A 19,763-nucleotide genomic window follows, 5' to 3' on the forward strand; every position below is an offset into this window, starting at 1 on the left:
CCTGGAACTCACTTTGTAGACCAGGCTGGCCTCGAACTCAGAAATCTGCCTGCCTCTGCCTCCCGAGTGCTGGGATTAAAGGCGTGTGCCACCACGTCCGGCTCAGTTATGAAATTATCAATAACCATTTAGCGCCTCTGTATAGCCTGCATATATGTATGTGGGCATACTTTATAAAAACGTGTCTGCATGTGTGTGGTGCTAGGGATTGACCTAGGGCCTCACTCATTCTGAGTTAGGACTCTACCACTGAGCTGCATTCTCAGCTGTGGAAACCTTTGTGGCGGGAGATTGCAAAGCCTGGCCCTGTACTGTAGTCGTGCTATGCAAGATTCTAGGACTGAGCAGCCGGTAGGGTCTCTGGTGCCCGACTTAGCACGCAGTCCTGAGGTGCTTAGAGGTGGGGGATGGATGGGGATGGGTGCTCCTCTGTGCCGGGCTGCTTTCCCGGGAGTATAGCTTAGAACCTGGCATTCTCACTGTTGCAGGGCCTGCAGGGGCCTGCACACTACCATGCGTTCTGGAACCAATAGTTCATGAGACAGTTCTTTATCTTCGTGCTTAAGGGGAGGTGGAGGGTGGTAGATTCCTGTGATAGAACCATATAATCTGAAGAAATACATTGTTAGGTTATAAAGTGCTGGACATTGGGACACCATTCTGTCATTTTTCTGCCCTGGAGCGTGCTTATTATACCAAGATTCTGGGAAAGGATGGGAAAGCAAGCCTGTTTCCTCTGAGATCTGAGCCATCTTCTATTTGCGTGATCATTTGAGTTCCTAACATTATTTATATCCTCCTAAGGAATGCAGGTTGGCTGCTGGCAGGGTTTCACAGCCACTGCGGTGTTTTCTTTTTACTGTAGAGCTGACATGAACTCGCATGACTCTTAGCATTTGGTTGGAGACTTGACTTTGCTGTCAGAGCTTACTCCTGGGGCTGGCTCAGTAGTTACACGCCGCTGTTCCCTTGTAAGCGTCCTGCTAGTCGAGCTACTAGGACAACTATACATGTTTACTTTTGAGCTTTTGCAGTTTCCTGCTGAATGAGAAATAGCTAACACTGGTTTCTTCTCTCCCTTCTCTTTTAAAGACTTTCAGCTGAACTCTCATCTCTCAACACTGGCAAACATTCATAAGATCTACCATACCCTTAACAAGCTAGTAAGTCAGTCTTTAAAGATACAGTCGCCAGCTTGGAAGCAGTCCTTCTGTGCAGGCGTGTTGGATAAAAGAATTTACACTGTGGTTATCACGTGCTTATGACAATACTGAGTTTTCATGCTTACTGTAGGATGTGCGATTTCTTGGTGTTAACGATCATATTTCTTACAGAATCTGACAGAAGACGTTGGCCAAGACGATCACCAAACAGGTAAATGCAAATAACACTACTGACATTTAAGTGACCGCGCTGAGATGTGATTGTGCAAGGGAAGCGGTGGCCACGGATGCTCTACCAGCCCCTCCCACTCCCCAGTGCCCTCAGTTAAGAAGTTGCGACTCTTGACTCTTGAGGCCTGGGGTAAGAAGGCTCCTCCTTCCCAGTGGGGACTCTGTTCCTGAGGTGCAGGATTATGATAGCTGGCTGTCTGGTTTCTTCAAAGGGCCTGAAGACTTTTCTGGTAGCCTTCAGGAGCAGTCCTTTTCCTTACGTAAGCATCTCGGCTCTTGCTGAAAGGCCCTGGAAAGGTGTGTGTCACTTACAGGCCAGAGTGGTTTGAAACTTGGGAAGGTGTTTGTGTTTTTGCCCTGAGGGGTCCTGAGTGAATTGAAAGAAGTAAGTGGAGTGCCTGACTGCTCCTAGGTGTGGCAGTGAAGAAGGTTGGTTGGAGCTATGAGGAAGAGCATACCCAGAAGCATCCAGAAGGGTCCAGACTGAACATAACCTGCTAACTGAACTGGGCCATGAGAGGAGAGGGGATGGAGGAGAGAGCTCAAGAGAGGGGAACCAGAAGCACTGGCAAAGAGGCCAAGAGGCCAAAAGACAGACAGTAGCCAGAATGGCTGGGTTATATAGGAAAGCGCAGCAGAGGGAGGGGCAGCCCAGCCTAGTCCCTGGGTAAGGAAGTTTAGGGTAGGGTTGGGTTATACCACTCAGGAGGACCCTGTAACCTGCTGGGAGAATCTGGTAGACTGTGTCAGCTTTTATATGTTAATAGGCATCTCAGTTAGCCCTTTGTCCCAGGTTTGAGACCTAATGGGGTGGGAAAGTGGAGATCTTGGAGCTGTGCTTTGGCCCTGAGGTCCTCAGGGTTTAAGCAGCGCAATGATTGCCTTAGTTCAGCCCTCAGCTGTAAGTTCAGGGTGTGGTCTCAGTGTTTGCCCATCTGACCAGCACCTAGGTCATGATGCAGCCAACTAAGGGACCAGACTTGGAGAAGCTCTTCCCTAAGCCAGTTAGGTTACAAAACTTGTGTCAAAAATCTTTTAAGTGTACTGTAAAATAGAAAATCACTACAGCTCCATGCTAGCTGATTCAGGCTGCTGTTACAACACCCTAGAGCAAGTATCTTATAAATAGTCCTGTCTGACTCTCAGTTCTGGAGGCTGGAGAGGCAGGTGACAGATTGCTGTCTGGTGAGGGGCCCTGGAGGAGGTGGGGGCTCCCCGCAGGGTTCTTTTCTCAGTCCTTGGGGTTTCAGCCCATTACCCAGTCAGCCTCAGAGACCCCAGTTCTCCATTCCAGCACTTTGGGGATTTGCTGTCAGGGATGAGTTTTGGAGTGACACATTCAGGCCACAGCTTGGTGAAGGCATTGAGCAGTGCCAAAGTGAAGGGAGTGGAACTTGGTGGTCTTCGCTCTCCCAGTCTGTCACTCTGCTCAGCACTACTTTCTGTATTCTTTTCTCTCCCAGATTAACTTTCACACACGTTGTGTCTTCTGAAGCATCCATGGTTTTCACATTTTCATTTAATGGTAGATTGTTATTGTGTGGTCTCATCCTCAGCTTCTCCCCAGACTGACTCAGAGTTAGTTGAACTTTAACCATGAGGTGGAGGTTGAAGAAGTAGTCGGCTGGAAAGTACTGGCTCTCAGTCAGCTCTCACAGGGTCCAGGCTGGTACAGCTGCTGTGTGCTCTCTACTGACCCTGTAATGGAGAACAACTTCCCGCTCCGCTGGAATGGCTGCATCTCAGAGCAGCTTGGCTCTCTGCTCAGCATCCTTTCTCTGGCTCTCAGACCAGACAGGATCTCTGTTCATGGGAATATGAGACAGGGGAGCAGACCGAGGCCGGTGAGCTGAGGAGGTCCAGGGCAAGCAGTCCGTTTTTAGTAGCACATTAAATAAAAAAGGATCTGTTCTCTTTTTTAAATTGCTGCTTAATTGTCCAGTTCATACATATGTCATATGTTCCAGTGCAGCCTCCTGATGTGCATTTGTTTGAGCCTAACTCTCAGCTATTTTAGTAATTCTTGAATAAAATTTCTAGGGTCAAGTTAATAATTAAGGAGAAAACCACAGTTCTCTGCTTGAAGCTGGCAGTGGTTGTGAAGTTTTGTTTTGTTTTGTTTTGTTTTTAAACTTAAGAGTTGGTAGTTTTAGTTTTTAAAATAGAATTTTGTATTAGTAAGACTCTTAAGATTATCTTAGCTATGGTAACAACACCTCTGGCTTGTGAATATTATATAGTTAATTTTGGAGTTTAGATTTAAATGAGTAATTGTTAGTAAGTAATTTCATATCTAAGTGTTAAACTTGAAAATGGCAATATTAGCCGGGCAGTGGTGGTGCATGCCTTTAATCCCAGCACTTGGGAGGCAGAGGCAGGCAGATTTCTGAGTGCAAGGCCAGCCTGGTCTACAGAGTGAGTTCCAGGACAGCCAGGGCTATACAGAGAAACCCTGTCTTGAAAAACAAAAACAACAAACAAACAAAGAAAATGGCAACATGATAACCAAGTTTCAGCTAAGAGCAGTAATGGAGGAAAGGGTGTTTGGCCCTGGCTCTGTGTGCCTCTTGGTCCACAGCTGTGTCTGAAGTGTGGTCACTGCCATGCCATAATGCCTGGACTGTGTTGATTAGTGCTCATGATGTATGTGTGCTCATGGCTTATGTGTGCTCACCTGTATGTGTGCTCATGGTGTGTGTGTATGTGTGTGAGTATACATATACAATATGTTTGTGTATGGTATATATATGTGTATGTGTGTGTGTGTGTGTGAGTATTGTATACATATACCATATATATTGTGGTGAGTGTTGTCTTGTGCATGTGTATTGTATGTGTGTGTGTGTGTGTATATATATGTATGTGCATGCGTGTATGGTGTATATCTATCTATATCTATCTATCTATCTATATAGAGAGAGTATGTGTGTATGGTGTGTGTATGTATGTATGTATGTATGTATGTATATGTGTGTGTGTGTGTATGTGTGTGTGTGTACTGATGTATAAATGTGTGCAAGTACACTGGGTGATCGTGTAGGGGCCAGAGGTTGACATTAAGATGTCTTCACTTGCTTCTCCACCCTATTTTTTAAAACAGTCTCAATGAACCTTGAGCTCACTGGTTTTGGCTAGACTCCACTGGCCAGCAAGCACCCAGATCTGCCTGTCTTTGTCTATTCCTCTGGGGCCAAGGTTACAGGCACATGCATCCATGCTTACCTTTGTATGTGGGTGTTGGGGATCTAAACTCACGCCCTTATGTTTGTAGGACCCCCTGAGCAGGGCTTGTTTACCAGTCCATCACCACAGTTCCACACCTGGCTAAGGCACCTGCTGTGTTTCCTGCTCTCCAGTGTATACTGTCTACGTTAGGCAGAGAGCGGAGGCTTGGAGATATGAGCAGGTGTTTCCTTGGACTGTCTTGGTCCAGCACTTGGGAATCTGAGCACTAAGCATTATGTGCAGTAGAGCCAAGGCCATGTCAGAGGCAGAGCATCTCATGTGCTGCCTTGTGCTCTGATCTTCCATGGGACAGATAGGGAGATAAGTCTGAGCAAAAGTAGCTCGAAAATAGAGAAATGGTGAACAAGAGAAAAGCACAGAGGAAAGAAGAAAAAGTCAGGAAAAGTAACGGTATGTGCCGGAGTCCCTCTTACTTAGAGATAAAGGGGATTTCTTTTGTCCTAAAATAGGAACATTTGGTTCATTTAAAAGTTACTAGTTTTGGGCTAGAGAGATGGCTCATTGGTAAGAGTGCTGACTGCTCTTGCAAAGGTCTTGAGTTCAAATCCCAGCAACCACATGATGGCTCACAACCATCTCTAATGAGATCTGACACCCTCTTCTGGAGTGTCTGAAGGCAGCTACAGTGTACTTACATATAATAAATCTTAAAAAAACAGTTACCAGTTTTTGAATGGGTAATCACTGATGTGTTCAAGATAATGCAATAAGATCCTATGTACTGGTGAGATGTCTGAGACTGCTATGTATTTATCAGCCGAAACTGAAATCTCTGACATTGAGTGAGTTCACTCAGTGGAGTGAGCTTCCTGAAGACTCTTGACAGGGCAGAATGAGCCGCACACAGTGTCATGAACTGAGACAGCAGGCTAACCAAAATGAAGGTGTGCATTTTGGACAAATCAGAAATAGCCTTGTCCTCTTGCTTGGGAATGAATAGAGACTGGGCTACAAGTTGCCAAGTCTTATGGGAAATCCACTCTACTGGGATTCTTGCTGAAGCTTATAATGTACGGTGATTACCGGAAGCCAGAAGACCCGACTCAGATACCCACTGGTGAATTCATGTCCCAAGGTAAACTGCCAGCAGGATGGGTAAACTAAATCAAAGGCCTTTGTCTTATCCAGGTGACCTCAAGTTGTCTTTAAAACTTGATTTTCTGAGACAATACTAAAATACTAAAATAGACCTACTAAAAAATGCCAGCAGTATTCTAAATTGTTGAATGTGGGAAGAAAGGCTACAGTAATTGGCTTAATTAAACAGATAAAAGTTTTCTCTTGAAATACTGAATAAAAAAACCGAATTCAAACTTTCAGGAAAAAAAACAGTTGGGTTTTAAAATTGTGCTTGTGAGAGTGTATGTGTGTGTCCCCAGAGAACTCTCTGGGATAGGTTCTTTCTTTCCATCTTCATGTGGATTCCTTGAAATCAAGGTCAGGTTGCCAAGGTTTTGTGACAAATGCGTTTATTGCATGTGCTGTCTTGCTGGCCCTAAATTTTATTGTTATTGTCTCTTTAGTGATTATTTAAATGCCACACTATTTAGAAGAAACCTGTGTCTGCAGTCCCAGCATTCTAGAGGCTGAGGCTGATGGAATGAGAGTTCAAGGACAGCCTGACCCAGCCTGAGACATAAGACACTGTCTCACAGCAAGACACTGTCCCTGAAAGCTCAAGGGCTGGGATGCTGGTCAGCAGTAGTGCATTTGCCTGGCTTTCCTGAGGTCCTAACCCCATGCTGTAAGGAGAAGTGCTGTGTCTGTGGCTTTGCACCCCCCCCCCCACCACCTAGAATGTCATGTGGGTAGTAGCCTGTTTTCTGAAGTAAGTAAATTCATAGGAGTTCTTGCTTGTACTATCTACTTTCGGATTTTATTTTCTGTTAAGGTATAATTAAATGGAAGTAACGTACGTATCTAAGCTTGGAGGCTAAATTTATTGATAGAAATACATAAGAATTTGTAGAACATTCATTTAGATGTAAACATTTTTTAAATTGTAAACGGAGTTATCTTAGTCATTTTAAGGAGCATGTTCTCTACCTGCCAGTGGACATGAAGTCAGTCTTGCTGATGACTGGGGAGGTAGACCGGGAGCTTTGGCGCAGTAGCTACTCAGGTGTTTCAGTATCCTGAAACGCTCTGACTTTAGCACCTCAATTTATGCAGTTCTATGAACACATTTGTCCAGTGAATCCTGCGTATGGAGTTGAGTAAAGTGTATTTCACTATTATAAATTATTACGTTTGCTGCATATATTATGAGTGAACCAACAGGAAGCCACAAACAAGGATGTGCTTTTTCTTTCCCTTTCCTGTATTGTTGTTGTTGTTTTGAGGCTGTGTCTTAATCTTTAACTTCCTTCGGTAGCCCATGTTGAACTTGTCTCCTTTCTGCCTGAGCCTCCTGAGTGAGTGAGCACAGGCTATCAATAGGCCTTGAGCACTTCTGTCCACGATGTACTTTAGGAAGTCCTAGTGGTTGGATCTGCCGGCAAAGGGAGGAGCAGAGGAGGCAGCAGGTGGATGTTGGGCAGAACTTCTGTATGCGCGGTTGACCCCAGACTGCAGGTCTTGTTGGTAAATTGTGAACATGCAAAACAGCTTTCTCCATAGCCTGGGGAATTCTCTATGAGTCTGTATTTTCTCCATCTGTCTTGTGAGGCAGCTGTGTAGGGGCAGGACAGAATATTTGAATAGTGGTCATCAGAGAGTAGTCATGGCATATTTGTGGAAAATGGCCAGTAACAGTTACTCACTTATAAAAATACTTAGAGCAGAAAGATCTAAAACAAAGTCATATTTCCTAGCTAGGAAATAAAAGTTTTGAATAAAGTAAGGTGCCAAACTTGAGGATATGAGTAAGGTCTACACAGATATGAGAAAAGAAATGGTTTGTAAAACTTAGAGAAGAAAGCTTCGGTGTAATGGATTGACTAGGTATGACCCCATAGACTCACGTGTTTAAATGCTTGGCCCAGAGGGAATGGCACTGTTGGAGGTGTGGCCTTGGAGGAGGTGTGTCATTGTGGGGATGGACTTTGAGGTCAAGCTATGCTCAGTGTGGTACACATTCTCCTCCTGCTGCTGCCTATGGTTCAAGGCGTAGAACTCTCAGCTCCTTTTCTAGACCATATCTGCCTGCATGCTGCTATGTTGCCCACCATGATGATAATGGACTAAACCTCTGAAACTGTAAGACAGCCCCAGTTATATGTTTTCTTTTGTAAGAGTTGCCGTGGTCATGGTGTCTCTCCACAGCAATGAAACACAAACTAAGACACTCAGTAAGAAAACCATGTAAGGAGATTGGTTGATGTTTGTGTGCTTACAAAGATGTGCTACTGTGGTGAGTAGGGTCGGTGAAAGCAGACATGGTGTTGCTGTGTCTGAAGAAGCAGGTGCTAAAGGAGCGAATGGATTATGGTTTATTGGAGGGAGGAGACATTATTTTCAAGTGCTCATTCCTCATGGACTGAGGAGATAAGTGTGTTTTCCTGTGTTCTGTAAATACCGTGCGAGGGAAAGGCTGCTGCTAGACCAGATTCTCTGGGAAGGAACTGCCTTTCCCTCACGTGTGTGTCTCTCCAGGGCAGTGGAAGCCCACCGCAACAGTAGGCATACCCCCAGTTCTGGACTCTGCCTCAGGCTATACAGTTAGGTCGCCAAGCATCGGTAAGCAAGGTTAGCCTCATCTTCGAGGCTGATAGTCCTTGGAAGCTTAGGTCAGTGCAGTGGTTGAACCTTGGCACACGATGGAGTGTGGTTTGAGAACTGGAGACTTCTTTGTAAGGAAGGTGAATTGAGTGTGTCAGGTGGTAGGCAGCACCCGCTCTGGCTCTTTGCCTGTTCTCAGCTGCTGCTGTGAGAGATAGAGCAAGCTTTGTATCTCTGAGGGACTTTTCACTCTAGGACAGATGTAGTTAGGCTCCAGGTAAGGTAGCTGGGATCTGTCTAAACCTGCTGGAAGTCAGGTCTGGGCTCTGATGTCCAGGGACTGTCCAGGATGGGCTGAGGACTTGAGTCCATATGGGAGACCCTGAAATGCAGCAGAGCGGTACAAGCCTAAGAGTGAGCCAGGGTTTGGCTCCAGCTCATCATTGCTCTCAGTAGGTCGTGGCTCTGACTGCTGACCACTCTTGCCTGGCTTGTCACACCTCCCAGCTGACTGTGATCTGGCCCCCATCCTAGCTCTTTACTACTAAATGTAGCTTGAGTCATCTCACACAGCGGCCAGCCTTCATGTGGCCATAGAGCCACTGCTCCCACCCTAGAGTCTCCTCTGGTTTCTGAGACATCATAGAAGTTATTAACTTCCTTTTCCTGTGTTCTTCCAGGTTGTTAACCTTCCTTTTTGGCCTCTTGAATAGCTGTACTTCCTAGGGTTAGGGGTTACAGAGCTTACAGCTGATGGTGGGCGAGAGCTGGCTTTGCACTGACCACTCGAGTTCCCTTACCATTAGGCTGCACACACCTACACACAGTGTGTCTTCAAATGTTTGCCGGATGGATGCTTGTCTTCATAATTGTGAGAGAATCAACAAGAGAGATACCTTTACCATTCTTCAAATGATAACAGAATAAGATGCCTAAAATAGGTGAGCAGTTGCCCATGCTACAGTGTTAGCTGGAAAGCTGACTTTGACCGTGGGTTGCTGTAGCCTTGGATGCTTGCAGCATGGGCTATCCACAGCCTTTTAACCATTTTAGAGATCTTAGAAAGTTGCCTGATGCCAGCTTCTCCGAGCTGTTATGTAGAGAATTACCATTGCCTATCGTGTGCGGGGCTCTTGTGAGAATTGAGCACTGTGTCCAGTGGCACTCGTACCCAGACGGGGTATCTAACATCTTCTAATCACGGTCTGAGTGTCTTCAGTGAGACAGCCACTCTCCTGGGTCCAGCTTTCTCTTCTCAGTTGTGCCTCTTTCTTCACAGTCCTTTACACTAGGAGCGTGACTGAGTGTGTCCATGCAAGGGTTGAAAACAGAGTCTGGAGCCCTGTGGATATGTCGGTGTTACTATCGCCAGATTTTCATACCCTTTCTAAGTTACAGTTACACTTCCTCACATGAGCCCTAGCTGAAGGAGGCAGTCATTCGCAAGTGGCAGAAACAGGGAACAGTTGACATGAGCCTTCTGTTTTAAAGTCAGATTTCTGCCCACCTCCCAAACCCCCCACCCTCCCTATCCAATGTCCCTTGAAGCCCGTGTTCAGACTAGTGTGCTTGTGTGTGTTCAGGTAGGGTTGCTGTTTAGTCAGCTTTGCCTCATGAAGTGCGTGTCTGTGACGGGAAGACGGTTTGTCTTGAAGGACATTGCCGTGTAAGAAGTGATTTCCCTGAGTGCCACCTTGACAGTGAAGCTCACCTCTGCTCCTGCTGTGGGAGGGGGGTGGGGTTTATTGATTTGTGTAATGGAAGGTTTATTTCTTGACTAGACCGTTTTCCTAAAGGAGAAACTAAAACCTGCTTCTCTGTGTAATGGTCCTGACGATGTCTGACCACTTCACAGGGCAGGTAGGTCTTGGGGACGATGTCTAACCACCTCACAGGGCAGGTAGGCCTTGGGGACGATGTCTAACCACCTCACAGGGCAGGTAGGCCTTGGGGTTAGTTGTTTAGTGGTGACTGTGTTTGGAAGTATTGCGTATGCCATGCCTCAATTTTGTGTGCTCCAAATTTGTTCCGTAGGAAGCCTGCACTCTTGCAGTTCTTCGGACTGCTTTAGCAAAGTGATGCCACCCAGGAAAAAGAGAAGACCTGCCTCTGGAGACGACTTATCTGCCAAAAAAAGCAGGCATGACAGGTAGGGTGCAAAGGCCACGGACCCAGAGCATGCAGGTGGGCCGGAGTCCTCTGTTTCTGTAGATGATTCTTCAAAGTATAATTATTTCATGATGCTTATTTTATGTCTTGGTTTGTATTTAAGAAAGAAAATAGGCAATCTGAGTTATTAGAAATTAGTTTCATCTAATCAATTGATTCTCTGGGACTTGGGTGAAACATCAGTTTATTTCCACTGAAGCCTGGCTGGCGTAGCCTGTCGTATGGAGTACTGGGTGTCTGTCCTTCAGAGAGGGTCTCACTAGCTGTAGTCACACCGCCAGAGTGAGGCAGCTGCTTTGAGTGTCCTCCCAGATTGTCAGCCAGTCAAAGTTTCTTCTCATAGGGCTGAGAATTTAATGAAAACTGAAAAACAAGGCTATTTAAATACTACTCAGACAGGTTACATGTTAACCATGGTGATGCCAAGAACGCCATGCTTTTCATGTTCTTCTTAGGTATCTTTATTGTTTTGCCTTTAACCTTAACTTTTTCTTTCTTCACATGTCAAATTTCATGTCGTGTCTGTCTTTTCTTCAGTTTCTGTCTTTCCCCATTCCTGCCTGCTGTGTGGGTCGTTTCATCCTTGGACTGCAGTGTTCCTCTTTAAGTGGAGGGAGTTAGATGAGTTTGGTTTCTTTCTTGCGGTCATGCTTCATTTGTTTCAACCCAGTTGGAGGAGCAGAGATGGGCAGCAAAAATGAAAATAACGCCACAGTTAGTATCTCAGCAGCAAATGCTAGCCAGGAGACCAGAGTGGCTTCTGAGATAATCACCAGCTGTCCTCTGGCCAGTGGTTTTCAATTTTACAAAGCTAAGTACTTTGCATCAGGGAACTGATAAATTCTCACACTCATGTAGGCATCTGTGCTGTATTTTTTTTTTTTCTTCAGCATAATTTGGTATGATATTGTGCTATGGAAAAGCCAGCTTAAGCATTGGCAGTTAGGTGAAGTTTTTGAGTCTGATTCTTGGCCTTTTAGTGACTTTATTTAGATCCATCAAGTCGATACAGTCTAAGTGTCTAATTCAGTGTGCTTTTAAGTTACTGAGTTGTACAGACTGTCCTTACAAGCCAGTGTTGGAACATTTCCGCCATCCCAGCCAGTTGCTCTTGTACTTTGTGGCAGCCTAGGCTCGCTGTTACAGCATTTTGTCTAAGTGGTCTTCTGTGTTTCCTGTCTTTTTAGTTACTGGGATATTTTTAAGGCTCATCTGTATGATAATGTGCACCAATATTTTGTTTCTTTAGCTGCTGCATTATTGTTCCATTGTATGGTTTTGGGCAAATTTTATTTATAGAGAATTCTTAATTTAATGCTACCATACCAGAGAACTTCAAGTTTATTGATGAGTAACGGGCTCTGAGCTAAGACAGGAGTGCTTTTATCCCTTTCTCTTTGAGCCTTAGCTTGTGTAGAATGAGAACTTGGGGTTTGTAGTTTAGATAACTTGATACTTTCCACCACCAGCATCTAGAGGTAGTAGATGTAAGCATTTATGTCAGAGGTCTGCGCAGGTCACTCTCAAGTAAATGTTCAGGTAAATTCCTAAGAGAATTATTTGTTATACAAATGAAAATTATACCCATAGATATTAATATACCTGGGTATATGTGATAGGTTAAACTGTGTACATGTTTTGTACCTAACTCATAGTTTGAAACCCCTGCTCCTGTCTCCCTATGTGGGAAGCTCTTCTCGGGCATGTCACAGGGTGAGGGACTCCAGAGTTGCAGGACTGCTCTGTCACTCAGTGTCCCTAACCCTGCTGCCTAGCAGGCTTACAGTGGAGAACTAGGAGCCAGGGATCTGCTCTCTCTCCTGAGGCGAAAGGGTTATGGTAATACAGGAACCACCAGAGAGATGGTTTTTTTCAGCCTTGCACTTGGATTAATTTAGTTCTAGAATATTGGGCATGAGTCGATGTTTCTCTTCATTTGTGTAAGGTTTTCTGGCATCATTACTGACAAATTCCTCTTTAGCCTGTGCCTGTGCTTAACTCATGACACAGAAATCAGAACTTGATAGAGAGATAGGAATAATTAATGTTTTTAAAGGATCATTTTTAATGCCTAATTTCTTGCGATATTTTACTTAAAATCTTTCTATACTGAATTCTAGGTTGTGAGGCAGAGGAAAGTTTATTAAATACCTAATCTATTTAACTCTAATTGGTTATTGATAAGATAGTTGTATTAGGTACTTACTGTTTAATTCTTTATTAAAGTATTGGGTGTATTTCAGTACTAGTTATGAAACTGCTAGTGCTTAAAAATGCAGGAAGTAGAATGTTTAAAGCATACTTATGCCTTGGTGGAATGGACGGCTGATTTAGGCCAAAGTGAAAATTACCTGCTACTTGAACCCAGTGTCTTTAAATAACATAAAGGTGCTTTTTCAATTTGTAGCATGTATAGGAAATACGAGTCAACTAGAATAAAGACTGAAGAAGAGGCTTTCTCCAGTAAGCGGTGCCTGGAGTGGTTTTATGAATATGCAGGTAGGTAATGACCTGTGCCATATAAAACCGATCCTTAGGGAAATAAGGGGCATCTTAGAAGAGATTACAGAATTTTAAAGCATGTACTTTTAGATTTTGTGTGTGTGTGTGTGTGTGCGCACGCGCGCTGGGATAGGGTCATAGCTAGTGACAGAGTCAGAACAAAAGAAAGAGATGTAGTTGGAGCCCATCACTAATACCCTATTTATAGCCAGCAGCTAAACCCAAGAACTGAGAACTCTAGACCCGAACTGAAAAGATGAAATGCCCTTGGGAGCAACCTCTCAATGGCTACAAAACCTAGTTAGAGTACTGATAATGGGTAATTACTTGGTTAAGCCTCCAAGTTAAAATAAGCATTGCTATTTTGAACTTCAGCATGGTGCAGTGGGGTTTCCTTGTACCCAGTGTCTCTATTTTGGAAGATCATCTGGCAGAAAATGGTTACTTTGTCCTTTAAAATGTCTTAAGGTGGAGTTACGTTTTTGCAGTTTTCTGTGACTGGTGATGGTGCGTTGCAGCCTGGGCCCTGTGGTCTGTGCCTGGTGCTAAGAGACTGAGGGAGAATCTTGTCTGGCCGGAGGTTTTCTGACCTTCCGTCTTCCTCACCATATCTTAGGCCTTTTCAACCTGACCGTTGAACTTTAGCACAGTCATCTTGACTGTTTGAACAGCCTTCACACCCACGTTTGTATCACCAGTCTTAGTTCTAGACCGAGTCCCACGTGTCTCTGGTTGTCTTACTTAGAAATGATTGGAGCAGCTCATTCATGCCGTTCTCCCTGACATCCCCTGGCTGCTGCTTGACAATCTCTGCTGTCCCCAGGATGCCAGAAACGGCTCAGCCATCCCTCTACAGGGACGGCTGCGGCTGCGTTCTTCTCTTCCCTTCTGTGTACTCCCTACCAACAGATGCTGACCAGTGAGATCCAGGCCGGGGCTCCTGAGTGACAGCAGCTTTTTGGCCTTCTCTGCACTTCTGCAGGAAGTTGTCATAACTTGTCCCACATTGAATATAAAGGTTGATTTTCTGTTTCCCTTGCTCTCACTGGACTCTTTACTCGGGTGAGAAACTGACCACGGGGACCAGGTGCTGGGATTTGTAGACATGTGCTGGGAGAATTTTTTGTGTGCATATGGGGGTGGGGGCCAGTGTTGTTGAAAGGACACAGCCCCAACTTCCTTAGTTTTCACTTAGCGTTTCGTCTTTGTGAAGAGCCTCTGTACACCTGGTGAAGTCCCAGCTGGATTTTGTGTGCAGGGCATGAGCATTGGAGAGACTTCCTGGGTTTGGAGTGTATCTGTTTCCATGCTTCATTAGAACATGTGTCTTTGAAGGCATTCCTAGTTGGATGTACAAGTGATTGGCAGTTCCCATGGCTGTAGAAAAGGCTGAGTGAATGAAGAGCTGTTCCACATTCTTACTGGGTTAGGAGGATATTTGGTGGCCTATATTGGGTCACATTTATCTCCATGAAAATATGTTATAAAATGGAAAATTTAAGCAAAACCTGGTATAGTAATTTTTTGAGTGTATGTTTTTCTCTAAATGCAGATGAAAAAAAGATCTTTTTTTTTTTTTTTTTTTAAAGAGGGCAGGATGGAATTGCTATCTTGCTTGCTTTTCTTTGACTTCAGAAGCTGACATTTTGGAATTAAAAGTACAGCCACATTCTTTAGCTTCCTTGGGGTCCCTGCTGGGCAACTATGACACTCATCCCTCAGAGTGTGTGTGGGTGAGTTTATCTGTGTGTTCATAGTCCCTTACACCCTCCCCCACTTTATCCTTTTCTTCTTTCGTGCCTTATCAGTAGGAAAAGTGCCTTCAGATTGGGGGTGACTGAAAGCCTTCTTTGGCACCACATTCCCTCTCTCTAGGAAACATGCTCCTAGAAGAGCAGTTGGTCATAGGCTGTGAGAGGCACCACAGTGGACTTGGGTGTGCACTGTGTCGTGAATCTGTAGGTGAAGGCTGTGAGGCTCCACAAGGGTGGCCCTGGAGCAAGTGTGCTGGTTGGGCCGAGGGTAAAAGCACTCTCCCTGCCTTTTAACCTGAAGTGAGGGTGGGCAGAGTAAGGCCTTGGGTAGCAGGGTTCCTATGAGTGGTCTCAGGTCCAGAGACTCCAGTTCTACTGCTGCTCCGTGGAGCCCGTAGCCCAAGGCCAGCATGGCTTAACACACGCTAAGGTGGGGTTTCTCAGCTTTCCAGACCAGTGTAAACTCAGTCACTGATTCCAGACATTCAGTAAATAAACCCTTTCCTCTGGGACTCCCTCCTCCTAGTGTCTGGTTGGACATTTATTCCTTATTCTAATTTGGACATAGGATTGGCTCAGGGAAAAGGCAGAGTTTAGTTTCAAGTCCTTCTAAAAAATGGAAATACTCAATTTTATATTAACAGTTTATCAGATACCTTCTAATTTCTGAAGTCAACAATAAGAAGTCAGGGTAGTTTTTTACAGGTTTTAAAATTTTTTTATTTATTTTTTAAACAGTGCTCCAATATAGCTCACATGTGTAGGTCATATTATTTATGTAAACTGTGACTATAAGTCCTTAGGCTATTTTGAGTTAAGTTCTGTATTTGTCCTTTGGTCCATGAGGGGGGAAAAAAAGGAAAAAACAAAACAAAACAAAACAAAATGGGATTAGAGACCAGGAAGAAATAGTATAAAATGTATTTTAAAATTTTTTATAGATTATATAAAATATTTCATATTTATGAAAATTTGTAAAATACTAAAGTGGGCATTCATAAAAATATGAAAGCGTCTTTTGGGAAGATATGGGTCAAACCACCAAAGAGAGCCAAGGAAAACCTCTCACTGCAGTGAGGTGTCCTGGTCCTATCATGAGAACTTCGGCTTGAGGGCCTTGGGCTGTCAGGAGAAGTTAGATGTGTTTAGTTAGACTCCCTGTTTAAGGGGCAGGGACGTGGGGGCCATCACTTAGCTTTTTGACTTTTCTCACAATCTGCATTTCCCACTTTCCCTCCAATGCCGAGTAAGCCAGGGTATCGCACAACTCATTATTTAAATACAGATGCTTTTGTCGTCGTACGTCTTCCTCCCGCCCTTCCTTCAGACCACCCTGCTTGATCAGTGGTGTATTTGTGTGAGGCACATCCTTGCTTGAAAAAAGTTATCCTCTTAATTCTAGAGATGAACTGATGGGTTTACTCTAAAATATATCCATAATCCCTCTCAGTGTTTATTTTGCATCGATACACTCCGTGACTGAAAGCAACTTGTGGAGAAATTTAGGACTTTCAGGTTCAATCCATCACTGCGGGAAGTCAGGGCAGGAATTTACTCAGAGGCTTTGGAGCAGAGCTTACTCAGTCTGCTTTCCTATAGCACACAGGACCACCTTACAGAGGCAGTACCACCCACGGTGAACTAGGTCTTCCCATAAGGAAACATGGGGGAGAGAGCTAAAAATTAAGGACCATTTGAGCGATAATATGGAGTCCTAACACAGTGGAAGCTTCCTAAAACATGTTCACATATGAAAGTAATCTAGATAAAGTTGCCAGTGATGGAGGAAATAGAACTCTAACTGGCTATCTCTTGTCACCAAATGAAGCTCTAGGCCAGGGATTGAATTACATCTAACTGATGTTGGCCAAAGGGCCCACGGGAATCCTCAGACAGCCCAGGCCGTTGCTAAGACTGTAAGTTGCTCTCCACAGTCTGATAGCAAGGCCCCAGTGCTGAAGACAACAAACACACAAATCATTGAACATGCAGACGCTGAGCTGGTGCCCACATAGAACCTTCACCCCTACATTCTGGTGTCTTTGCTACAGGAAAGTACTCAGCATGCTACCAAAAGAGAAAGCTAACCACCTAGCCACACACCCTCTCCTCTGACTGTGGTGTGTTACTTCCAGTGGCACAGAGCTTATGGGAGTAACCAACCAATATCTGATGTGACCTAAGGCTCACTCCACAGATGGAACCCATACCTGTCACTGCTTGGTGTCAACAAGAACTTAAAACTAGGTAGCCCAGAGACCAAGGATAAAACCACATACTCCTGTTCTAAAGCGAAATCGTAGCAGTAAAATGCCTCCCATTGACAATCTGCTGTACTCACACGTCAGTTGCCTTCCTCAGCCATCATCAGCAAAGCTTCTTCCTGCAGCAGACGGGGACAAATGCAGAGACCACAGCCAGACAATATGCAGAGAGTGTGAGACCTGGAACCCCCATCTGTAAAGAGAGAATAGGGTGGATTCATCAGATCTTCCTTCAGGCCTCAGGGAACCTTGCAGAAGAGGAGGCAGAAAAAAAATGTAAGAGCCAGGGGATTGGAGACCATAAAGAAAGCAAGGCTCGTTAAACCAACACAGTCAGAGTTCCTGTGAATTCAGAGAAGGGGGCAGCATGTCCAGGGTCTGCCTGGGCCTGCACCACATCCTTTGTGTGTCTCCTATGACTTCCGTTTAGAGTTTTTATGGGATTCCTGAGTTGGCGGATGAGTGCTCTCTCATTCCTGTGCCTTCTCTAGAGCTCTTTTCCTTTTGTTTTATGCGATTCTGATGTCAGTTGCTTCTGATCATCCAATTCTGATATTAGCTTTTGTTTTATCTTACTGTACTTTATTCTTATATATTTTATTAAGACAATTTTAATTTATTTGATCATATTCTTCCCCTCTCCTAAGTCTTTCTAGATCCTCTCCCCTCCATAGCCAACTTAGTTTTTTTTCTTTTTCAAAAAAACAAAAACTTAATACAACAAAATCTCCCCAAACCAAGAAAACAAAATAAAACCACAACCCCCAAACAAAACTAAACACAACACCAAACTATAACCAAGTAAAAAAGCATGCCCTACGGGCACCCCACCCCCCGCCCCGCCTCAACATGAGGCCTGTCCAGGAGTGGCTGATAGGCAGGCCCAGTGTCAGTCTTTGGGAAAAACTGATTGTCTCTTTTCCAGCAGGAATAAGTGGCAGTTCAGTTGTTAACCATAGTGGCTAGGGTCTCCCTCCCCCTTCCCCTCCCCCTCCCCCCCTCTTTCATGAAAATGCCCTATAGACTTGCCTATAGGCCAGTCCTATGGGGACAATTTCTTGGTTAAGATTCTTTATTCTCAGATGACCCTAGCTTGTGTCAAGTTGACACATACAGTAGCCAGCACAATCCCAGTGAGCAGTCTGCTGACAACTAGATTGAAAGCAGTGTTAAATGACTGGGCGATGAGCAAATTTTAAATGATATTTATTAACAAGCTATATTTTGCTATTTTTAGAATATAGTTTTGACAGTAAAGTATTATAAACTATATACTGAAGTCATGTCCTTTTATAATAGAGACGATTCTCTCTGTTAGCTCAGGATGTCCTAGTGACTATCTAGACCAGGCTGGCCTTGAACTCACAGAGATCTGCTTGCCTTTGTGTCTTGTGACCCAGTATGTGCTGCCACAGCAGATGCTAACTCTTGTTGGAGGCTTTCTGTACGGCATTTCTAGTTTCTAGTGTGGCTTTCAAGCTTGTGCCTTCTCATTGCTCTTATTTGCCATTGCTTGGAGGTCACTAGCCAGTGCTGTTTCATAAGAAAAAGAGGTGGATATAAATAGTGGAAAGGATAGGCGAGTGGTTATTTACCTAGGGTGAAATGCTGTGAAATTATGGTATTCTGGATGGCCAAAGAGAATTTCCTGAATACATCAGTATGTATATATTCTATACATTGACATTTTTGTGAAGGATTTTTTTTTTTTTTTGGCAAGGATACTTAGAGGGTAAATCTGCTTTTTAATATTCTTATCTTCACTGTTAAATGATATTTGTATTATATATTAATATAGGGTCATATTGCCTCCCTTAAGTTAAACTTGATTTCTCTAATGGTCAAGTTAAAATTAAGGAATATAGAAAAATAACAGATAAGAAGGGAAGTTCTGATAGAGATGGCAGTTGACAATGGAAGACAGAGCAAATAAAGGGAAGATGGCAGCACAGAGAAAATGCTTTTTTTTCCTTTGTTGAGACTGTAAGGAAGGGGCGATTCAGGGCAGGAAGTGACGCAGGCCTTTGTAGCAGGTGCTCCTGGAGAGAGAGCACTGTGTGCTTTCACTGTATTGAAACTGCTCTGATGTTCTGTTCCCTCAATGGGGTGGGAGACTGAGGTCTCACTGGCCCCTGCTATATCCCAAGCAGTGCAGTCTGTGACTTCTCCAATAAACGTTATTGATGAAACAGCAACGTAGGACTCAGTAGCTCACTGGATCTGGATACAAAAAGATTCTGCAGGAATTCCCTTATTATGGCGTCTCTCTTTGAATGAACTCTTACTAAGTAAAGCCAAGTTAATGCTGCTGTTGTAGGAGAGTAAATAGGTCTCTCTCCTGAGCTTTCAGGGAAGAGAAAATGGCTGGTACTCTTGAATGTGGTATGCTGAATGGGGACACTGTCCTCAGCACTGAATGGAGTCACAGTGGGCATGGTTAGTGTGGCTTGAGGTGGGAGTTGGGGGAGATTGCTTGGTTTCCTTCTCAGTGGTTGAATGAGTTATCCAGGGAAGAAGGAGAAGGAGAGGACAGGCCGAGGCACAAAGCACATTATGGTGTCTGGCATATGTCCTGTATCATGAAACCACACGTAGGTCAGTAGGTGTTTCTGGAGCCTCATTCCATCCATCCATCCATCCATCCATCCATCCATCCATCCATCCATCCATCCATTTTGTTTTTTGAGAAAAGGTCTCCAAGAACCCATGCTGGCCTCATCTTGCTTGTATAGCTGACCTTGAGCTCCTGATCATCTTGACTCCACTTCCTGAGT

At 44.4% G+C, this 19,763-nt stretch overlaps 1 protein-coding gene across 7 annotated transcripts in view; it reads left to right on the top strand.

The window, feature by feature from the left end:
• Nucleotides 1-19,763, top strand: part of Dcun1d4 (defective in cullin neddylation 1 domain containing 4) — a 76,667-nt gene that overhangs the window by 28,641 nt on the left and 28,263 nt on the right. For 5 of the 7 annotated variants that reach the window (XM_021163557.1, XM_021163560.2, XM_021163559.2 and 2 more), the window contains 4 exons: nucleotides 1,093-1,163; nucleotides 1,335-1,374; nucleotides 10,335-10,449; nucleotides 12,877-12,968. In XM_021163557.1, coding sequence (XP_021019216.1) covers nucleotides 1,093-1,163; nucleotides 1,335-1,374; nucleotides 10,335-10,449; nucleotides 12,877-12,968 — 318 coding nt within the window. The remainder of the gene's footprint in view (nucleotides 1-1,092; nucleotides 1,164-1,334; nucleotides 1,375-10,334; nucleotides 10,450-12,876; nucleotides 12,969-19,763) is intronic. The other 2 variants (XM_029477541.1, XM_029477542.1) reach the window with 2 other exon arrangements.

The sequence above is a fragment of the Mus caroli genome, chromosome 5 (assembly GCF_900094665.2).
Source record: "Mus caroli chromosome 5, CAROLI_EIJ_v1.1, whole genome shotgun sequence".
Classification (NCBI taxonomy): Eukaryota; Metazoa; Chordata; class Mammalia; order Rodentia; family Muridae; genus Mus; species Mus caroli.